Source organism: Solenopsis invicta, chromosome 2, assembly GCF_016802725.1.
Source record: "Solenopsis invicta isolate M01_SB chromosome 2, UNIL_Sinv_3.0, whole genome shotgun sequence".
NCBI classification, from domain to species: domain Eukaryota; kingdom Metazoa; phylum Arthropoda; class Insecta; order Hymenoptera; family Formicidae; genus Solenopsis; species Solenopsis invicta.
This window is the reverse complement of record NC_052665.1, coordinates 15,035,780-15,044,678: the sequence shown is the minus strand read 5'-3', so window position 1 is coordinate 15,044,678 and position 8,899 is coordinate 15,035,780. Positions and strand designations below refer to the sequence as shown.

General features: G+C 41.2%; 2 protein-coding genes across 2 annotated transcripts; both read left to right on the top strand.

Annotated features, from left to right (window-relative positions):
* Positions 1-69: 69 nt before the first annotated feature.
* On the top strand, positions 70-5,281 carry LOC105197418 (kelch-like ECH-associated protein 1B). The gene is made up of 7 exons (XM_011163757.3): positions 70-896; positions 1,319-1,631; positions 1,781-1,945; positions 2,233-2,900; positions 3,662-3,910; positions 4,223-4,521; positions 4,623-5,281. Exons 2-7 carry the CDS (start codon positions 1,329-1,331, stop codon positions 4,808-4,810), a joined length of 1,872 nt encoding a protein of 623 aa, XP_011162059.1. The 5' UTR covers positions 70-896; positions 1,319-1,328; the 3' UTR covers positions 4,811-5,281.
* A 354-nt stretch (positions 5,282-5,635) lies between these two features.
* On the top strand, positions 5,636-7,502 carry LOC105197419. The gene is made up of 5 exons (XM_011163758.3): positions 5,636-5,943; positions 6,123-6,374; positions 6,451-6,693; positions 6,840-7,004; positions 7,260-7,502. The coding sequence occupies exons 1-5, from the start codon at positions 5,675-5,677 to the stop codon at positions 7,387-7,389; spliced, it is 1,059 nt and encodes a 352-aa protein (XP_011162060.1). The 5' UTR covers positions 5,636-5,674; the 3' UTR covers positions 7,390-7,502.
* The last annotated feature ends 1,397 nt before the right edge of the window (positions 7,503-8,899 follow it).

The following is an 8,899-nucleotide window of genomic DNA, read 5'->3' as shown; positions in this document are numbered from 1 at the left end:
TATCTATGGATCGAGGGGGGAGGGGCTTTGTCGCGCGCTCGTCTCGCCTTCTCCGATTTCGCGAAACGAATTGGGGCATTTAATTTCGCGGAATCGTACCTCCAGCCTCCACCGCGTTCGTTGAAAATCATCCCGAGGAACAACCGGCGCGATCCGCGTCGCTAAGGAAGCAACAACCGTTCTCCGCGCCGTCGACCTCGCTCTCCCGTGAATCTCGACGATTCGTCGGCGATATTTATTACCGAGTCACCGTCAGGGTCGCGCGCGCGCGCGCTGGATTATTAGCCGAGCCAGGCAGCCAGCCAGCCAGCCAGCCGGGCCGCTATCAGCGGCGCGGACAAAGGTACACCGGCGTATCTACGGTACAAATCGTGACGAAGCGATCTCGCGCTTCGCGCCGCCGGCGGCGGCGATGCGGCGGACGACGCCGCGGTGACAGTAGCGGTTGTCGGCTATTGAGAGAAAGTTTCACCCACGCCCACGCTCTTGAATCTACGCGGACTCGGTGTTCGCGAGTTCGTGCTCGTGAGATCGTCCGCCCGGGGCGGTTGAAACACGTGCGTATGCAAATCGCCCGTTCGCGTGATATCACGACGCAAGTTTTACTCGTCGCCCGCAACCGGTCTACACAAACGAACGCGTGACGAGCGCGCGCGCGGGCGCGGGCGAGAGAGCACGATCTCACGCTCGCTCGCTCGGTGACGCCGCATCTATCGGAGCAGGGCCGAAGCCGGAGGTGGAGGATGCCTGCGTCATCGTGTATCATCGGCGAGATCGATCGTGAAACATGATCACGCTGCCTTGCTGTCTGTCTCCTCCGCGTTCTCCTGTCTCGCCTTCGAGCCCAGTGTGACTCCTCGACGCACCTAGGTCGCCTTGGCGATCTGGCAGGCCGGGTAAGTGCCATGTGTTTGCGGTAGTTCGCTTGCGCGCGCGCGCGCGGATAAGAAAGACAGAGTAGTCTCTCCGCTGACGATGACAACGACGGCAACGGCAACGACGGTGACGACAATGACGGTGATCACGACGTATTTCGTTCCTGGAAATTTCACGCGGTCACGTGCGACGTTTCCGCGACAACATGCGTAGCGCGCCTCACACGATTACTCTGCTATTGTTGCACGCGGCTCTCGCCCTCGGGGTTTTTCTGGTACGCGCGTCGCGGAACGACGGAGCTAAAGGGAACGTCCACGGGGAATGGCGAGAGTTCGCGCGATATTAATGAGTTCCGCGAAGAGGGAAACGGACCGCAGCGCGCCATGACGCGAACGTATGTAAATATCTAAAGGCGCAATTCCCGCGTGCTTTCACCTTGCAGCTCTACTTTAATGGATGGAGAGAAAGATTGTCAGGGGAAGAAAGAGGCCCGGGGCGGCTCCCAGTCGTCCCGGGGCGACGCTCCGTCCGCCTCGGGAGAGGAGACTGATTGGGAGGGTATGCTCAACACGGAGCGGCACCGGGGTGACCTCGGCGACATGACGTTCTGCATGGCCAGCTACCTGAAGGAGACTATGAAGATGATGTTTATGATGCGCAGCCATCATATGCTGACTGACGTGATACTGGAAGTCGGTTCCGAACTCTTCCACGCGCATAAAGTTATTTTAGCAGCAGCTAGTCCCTATTTTAAGGTATTAATAAGCTCGACAGTTGTGTGGAATAAATGAATACGCATCGCACGTTAATGCCAACTCGCATTTGCTTATCTTGCTTGGAGATTAAGCCGTCGAAATTGGATGGAGGTGGGTGAATCGATTGTTGATTTGTTTTTGAATTCCAGGCAATGTTTACTGGAGGATTGAAGGAGTGCGAGATGACAAGAGTGAAGCTCCAAGGGGTCTGTCCAAGCACGATGGCTCGCTTAATGTACTTCATGTATACTGGTCAAATAAGAGTAACTGAGATTACCGTGTGTTCACTGCTGTCAGCAGCTACCATGTTCCAAGTAAGTAAATGATTTTTAGAAGAAAGAAATGCGTCCTTAAAGGAAAGAATGGCTGTGTCTAGCACAGTAAAAGCTTTTCAGATTTTTTTATATAATTGATTTATACATTTGGATCCAAGCAACTAAAGGCAAAAGCCAATTATATTAAAGTCTTACAACAGTTGTAACGATGTAAAGTTTGGTGGAACTCAGTCAATTATCTTGATAAATATATCTGCAAGTGAATAATACAAGGTTTGATCCATCTGTCGATATGATTTAACATATGATAATGTATCTGGATGCAGGTCAGCAATGTGATAGATGCGTGCAGTGTCTTTCTGGAGAGGCAACTCGATCCCACAAACGCAATTGGAATCGCCAACTTCGCCGAGCAGCATGGCTGCCATGATTTGTACCACAAGGCGAATCAATTCATTGTTCAGCACTTCAACCAGATATGTCAGGAGGAGGAGTTCCTGCAGCTATCCGCCATTCAACTGGTAACGCTCATCAGGAAGGACGAGTTGAACGTGCAGGAGGAGAGAGAGGTTTACAATGCTGTTCTGAAGTGGGTCAAGTATAACGAAGAAGCAAGGCGGCCCAAAATGGAGCACATCCTGCACGCGGTGCGTTGCCAGTACCTCACGCCGAATTTTTTGCGGGAGCAGATGAAGAACTGCGATGTATTGAAGAAAGTGCCGGCGTGTCGTGAATATCTGGCGCAGATTTTCAAGGATTTGACGTTACATAAGAAGCCGGTCGTGAAGGAGCGTACGCCTAATACGCGACGAGTAATATACATCGCCGGGGGTTTTTTCAAACACTCGCTCGATGTCCTGGAGGGCTACAACGCCGACGACAAGACGTGGACGCAGCATGCCAAGCTCATTGTCCCCAGATCCGGCCTGGGCGGTGCGTTCCTCAAAGGGATGTTCTACGCAGTCGGTGGCAGACACAATTCACCAGGAAGCAGGTTAGCACTTGGACGCCAATCCTATTTGACGATTTAAAGCTATAATAATACGAGATATCTGGAAAAATTCACAAATTCTCAAGGAATTTTTCCTGCCTTAAGAAGGAATTTTATCAGTGATTTTCTGTTTTGTAAGATTGTGTCTTTGATTTTGTTTTTATTTTGCGAGTACTAAAGCGCTGTAACAATTTTTGCATTTAAAATATTTTTGGTTTCAAAAAGTGTCATGTAAGTGTATGTGTGTATTTTCTAGATCTTTAACTTTTTAATGTCTTGTGTTTTAAATATTTAGATACATACTTTTAACGAAATTTTCTTCAAAATCTAAACGTGATACTTTCTTTGTATTTACAGCGGATTTTATTTTCTTATTATATTTTTTATAAATAGAAAATATTTTGAACACGATAAAAAATTATTTTTGATTACTTTTAATGTTATTATTAATTTATTTTATGAAAGTTTTTTTTTTAATTTGATATTCGAGTAATTTTTTATTTTTCTTCTAATCATAAATAAAATAAATAAAACTCAGATAATAAATTAATTTTTACTTAGCATTTAAAAGTTCTAATTTTGCATGGAGATTTAAGCAAAAAAGGCTCAAAATTGGAAAATGTATTCTGTGATATACCAAACGTTATCAAGCAGTATAAAAATCATGTTTGAGACATTGTTGTGTGCACAAGTAATTGCAAATGCAAATGCTAATTCCATTTAAGACTTTAAAATACAACTAAATAAATTGTAACTTTTCTCAGATACGACAGCGACTGGGTAGATAGGTATAATCCAATGACTGATCAGTGGCGACCATGCAGCCCAATGTCAGTACCGAGGAACAGGGTTGGAGTCGCCGTTATGGATGGTCTATTATATGCCGTGGGTGGCAGCGCGGGCGTCGAATACCATAATAGTGTCGAATGCTATGACCCGGATCAAGATACGTGGACCAGTGTAAAACCCATGCATATCAAGAGATTAGGCGTTGGAGTAGCGGTAGTGAATAGGTACTAATTGTCATAGCGTTGTTACACTCATTGCACGATAAAAATATTAATCAAATACGTTAATTGCTTATGAAAATAGATGACTGCTAAATTTAAATTTTAAAGCAAATCATATTTAGCTATGGCATAAGTATGCTAATTACGTTACTAATATAAATTGTAGTACTTTAACATTGGAGTTCCTCGAAAGTATAAATAACAATTTTTACATTTAAAATATTTTAAGATATTGTTTTCAAATATTTTTTCATTAAAGAAACTAGGCAAAAATATATTAAGTCTATTTATGGTATAAACGATTGTTCCTGACAGATTGTTGTACGCGATCGGTGGCTTCGATGGCAAGGACCGGCTCAGCTCAGTAGAGTGTTATCATCCCGAGAACGACGAATGGACGATGGTATCGCCTATGAAGTGCAGTCGCTCGGGAGCTGGGGTAGCCAGTCTAAGCCAGTACATATACGTTATAGGCGGATACGATGGAAAATCGCAGTTGAATTCGGTAGAGAGGTACGACACGGAGCGTGACGTCTGGGAAAATGTGAGCAGCGTTACCATCGCTCGCAGTGCTCTTAGCGTTACCATTCTTGACGGCAAACTATATGCAATGGGTAAACATAATTCTTTGTCGAAATAACAAATCTAGTTTTTTTTATTTTTTTTTATTAAGAAAGGCATACTGTGAAAGATAATATACGATTTTTTTTTTTAGGAGGATACGATGGTACGACGTTTTTAAACATAGTAGAAATTTACGATCCGGCACTGGACCAATGGATTCAAGGTGTGCCTATGACGTCAGGAAGATCTGGCCACGCTAGCGCGGTGTCATATTATCAGTGTCCTATACATTGTGATCATTTGGATTATAATATCTCGCTTGAAAAACCGCCATCGTGATACGCGGAACTGATACGTTTTTTAGGTGACATTCAAAAGCAAGAATAGTCAAATTTATTCGCGCGGGACAAAATAAAACTGCAAAATAGAAGTTCCTTAAAATGGAACTATGCGATATAAAGTGGGATATGCCTTCAATCGTCCATAACTGAATTGAGAAGTGTATTTATATAATGCTTAGACGACATATGCGACATGTCGTCAAACCGGACCATAATTGGTCGGCTAGAAAATCGTAACTAGTCGACGGAAAGTGCTTTCACGACAAAGCGAAGTAACTTTTGTTACTTCGCGATTTATCGAAGAATCAATTTATCTTATTCATTATATAGGATAAATATGACTGTGCAACGTTTCATAGCTTTATCGCTTTTTTATTATAGAAATGATTCTACAATTAATACAATGAATAGACAAATAATATATAATGTACATATTCTCATATCGTAAGAAAATTATTTTCAAAGAAAATGCGAAAGTGTTTTTCTTAGTTTAGTGTCCATTGCATATATATTCGGTCGTTATCTTTCGCAATGTCATCGCCATCGTCGTAACTTAACTTCCGTCGATCTGTCTTATTAAAATTTTTATCACAATTGTCGCGCGCGAATATAATAAATATAAATTTGATGCAAATTTATGCGTGTTAAACGCATCGACTTGAACTTGTCTAAATACCGAAGTAATACTTTTATGAAAAGTTATGTGAGCGATGCTTGCGTGTTTAAAATGGACGTTAGAGGCGGACAAATTCCTGCAGCATTAAAGTAATCGAATTTCTGTAACATATAGTCCCTATATATTTATATTTCGCCACGATTCAATAAATTTATAATACAATGGCATATACGGAATGCAAGAAGTATGTCACGTGTCCCATGTGCAAAGGTGCAGGTAGGAAATTATGAAATTGCGATTTTGCTAATTGTGAAATCTTTTTACGAGTGCATTTATTTCTTGATAAAAACTGTTTTTAAAAAAGGTAAGTCAGTCACATGCGCAGCGACAGAAACAATTTCCTTATCTATTCAGCATGAGAATGCAAATTCATCACAAGTTGCAAAAACGCAATTTGTCGAAGCGGCGTATTCCGAAGCTTCGGGAGACCTACGTTTTCTCACGTTATCCGACAGGTACATCGTGGATGTTTAATTTCTTAGCGCATTTTATTAAACTTTTATTATGAGACGTAATATTTTATGAATTAAGCTAAATTAACAAATCACGAGTCAAATATATTCAAATATATATAAATAATAAACATTGAGTAATTGCTCATGTATGTTTAAACATGTATGATATCTTTATATAGCAAGCCTTTGAGGGATATTAATCCTGCGACTAATTATGGAGACTATACATCCATGCTAGAAGGCGATTGTATAAAAACAGAGGAAAGAAACTTTGCGAGTCCGCAAGAAGCACTGAAACACGCCATTCAGAATTTAAAGCAGGATCAATGGCAGAGCAATGTATCGGCTCTAATAAAGTTAATGCACATTTCGAGGATTCAACCGGAATTGCTGGACTCCAATATGCCTCGTATATACCGAACGTTATGCAGGTCATTTGACTATCTCCATTGTATCATCTCTTTGTTATACCTTTGCTCGCTGCAATGAAACATTATTGTGTTACAGTTTACTTCGGAATACGAGGCCGCACGTCGTTAGAACGGTTTGCCAGATAGCAACGGAGTTGTACAAGACAGTCCAATGTACGCAGAGACCTGAATTTGACGAACTTGCGTCCACGTTGCTTTTGAAGAGCACGCACACAAACAAGGGAATCCGGAATGACGCTCAACGTGCTTTGGATTCCATGGTGTCGCACTTGCCTCCAGCAACTTGCATTCGGATACTAACCAGCGAACATGGTGCTAGGTGACCAAATGGGGCTTTATTTCGTCATTCAGTCAACATCGCTGAATTACATTAATTGCCATATACTGTTACGATTAATTGATTTTTGTTATTTATGAATTATAGATTTTAATGTAATTTTGAACACTGTTTTTCTATCTATACAGCCACAAGAATCCATTGATCAGAGCAGCCGTTAGCCGATTGCTCTATAATATTATTAACATTATTGGAGTAGAATGTTTAATGTCCAATCCCAATCTCAAAGATGCCCGCCGTAAGATATTCACAATGTGTGCAAAATTCCTTCTCGATGGTAATAACGAAACAAGGTACTTTTAATTCGCATCGAGAATATATCATTAACAGTAGCGTCTTACATAAAGCTTTTTCTTGTGATCTTTTTTTATAAATTATTTACATTACGTTTTTTAAAGATTTATTATTTCTTGATAAAAATGCTCAGTTATTTGTCGTTGTGAAGTATTACAAATTATAAAAATCCAAAATTTCAAATCTCATTAACTTAGGCCTAAGAATTTTTGCTATAATATTAGAGATAATGAGGGTGAATACTTTAACTTCAGGAATGACGCAAAAAAGACGTTAAAAACGATGATGGGCCACACAGATTTCAATACTCTATTTTATCAGGATGTAGACTGGAAAATTGTTAGTAGTATAGAAAAGCAATTAGTGTCTTTGAAGTATAGCTAAATTTGTAACCTGTAACATGTTATCTGTTATCGTTATGTACCGAAAAAATATAATGACGAAAATAATGGTTTATTTTTTAAATAATATCCCAATAATAAAATACGTTGGCATTATAACATTAAGTTAATTATTCTAAATACTATTAATATAATTTTAAATTTATCAGTATTAAATGAAAAATGTTAGTTGTAATTTCCTACTCAACAATGTAACTGTTATATAACACACTCGTTATATAACAGTTACATTGTTGAGTGGGAAATTACAACTAACATTTACGTTACATGTAACGTTGTGTTTGGTGAGTGTGTATGTGTTACCGATTTTGATTTACATTTTCGCTCTTGCTTTAAAAAGACAAACAGATACAGATACATAGCAACACGGTTATTTATTTGCCATTGCAGCAATGAAATCTGATAAATTATTTATTGTTATTTACGAGCTTTTAAAAAAATTAAAATTATTAGTACATTTGATCAACGAAGATTGTGTCAGAAGATTGCAAAATTGTATATTCTTGTATACAATTGCAAAAAAAAATCGCAATCCTGGAGAATAAAAGTTCGCATAAAAAAACTTGGATAGGATAGATTTTACGAGAAAATCGAAAGGAAGAAAAGAAAAAGCCCGAGAATAGCCATATCCATTTAGCATTTAGCAGCATTTAGTTGCTATAATTTTTCGAGACACCATACGCCATCTCTATAACGTGAACAAACACTACGATGCCAATGTTGTACATACATACAGTCGGTCAATACCTCGGAAAGCACATCAATCGCGTCTGTTGGCACACCTGGCGAAGGGATGAGTGCCGAGCGCGCGTATACGAACTTAAAATTTTTCCTATCCTAACGGCTTATACGCAATTTGTTGAGTCGCAATTTATGCGAGCGCAATCAGGACGAGACACAAATACTAAAATGTGGGGGCAAATAAACAGTAGATACTCGTACAAATAAATTGACTCACCATTCGCTGGTCGCTCCGTCCAGCTCCGTCTCGTAGTCTCAGCCGCCGCTTTCGAAGATCCAAGATCCTCCTCCTCTCGATTCATACTTGGCACAAACGCGCGACACTTGGTTCGTTTTCGGCATCTCCGGTACGCCCATCGAAAACTCGAGATACAGGATACGGAGCAACGGAGAAGACGCGACTTTGTGCCATCCCGACCGATCATTGTCGTCTGATCGCGACACGAAGGATTCAAGATTCTCCTCACGACGATTCGTCTTGATTTATACTTGGTACGAACGCGCGAGCCTTCGTTTTCGAAAGTCTCGAAACCCTCCTGGTGCTCACGCGTGTCGGAAACTTTGAATAAGAGGCAACGGAGAAGCTGCGAAACACGATTGAACGCGACACGACTTCGCACCGTTATTGCGAAGCTATTCCGCTGAAATCGGACAAAGAAAACGGCGGAATCGGCGGAATGAAGCCGCTACCAATCAAAAACGTTCCGCAGTTCCGCCATTCCGCATTCCATGTGAGCGCACCCTCAGGTTCC

Bases quoted from the DNA above. Each gene is read 5' to 3' on its own strand.
- LOC105197419 (XM_011163758.3), top strand. From the start codon at position 5,675: ATGTCACGTGTCCCATGTGCAAAGGTGCAGGTAGGAAATTATGAAATT. The intron at 6,375-6,450 runs GTCATTTGACTA...ATTGTGTTACAG, and splicing joins ATATACCGAACGTTATGCAG to TTTACTTCGGAATACGAGGC. The intron at 6,694-6,839 runs GTGACCAAATGG...CTATCTATACAG, and splicing joins ACCAGCGAACATGGTGCTAG to CCACAAGAATCCATTGATCA.
- LOC105197418 (XM_011163757.3), top strand. From the start codon at position 1,329: ATGGATGGAGAGAAAGATTGTCAGGGGAAGAAAGAGGCCCGGGGCGGC. The intron at 1,632-1,780 runs GTATTAATAAGC...TTTGAATTCCAG, and splicing joins CAGCTAGTCCCTATTTTAAG to GCAATGTTTACTGGAGGATT. The intron at 3,911-4,222 runs GTACTAATTGTC...TGTTCCTGACAG, and splicing joins GGAGTAGCGGTAGTGAATAG to ATTGTTGTACGCGATCGGTG.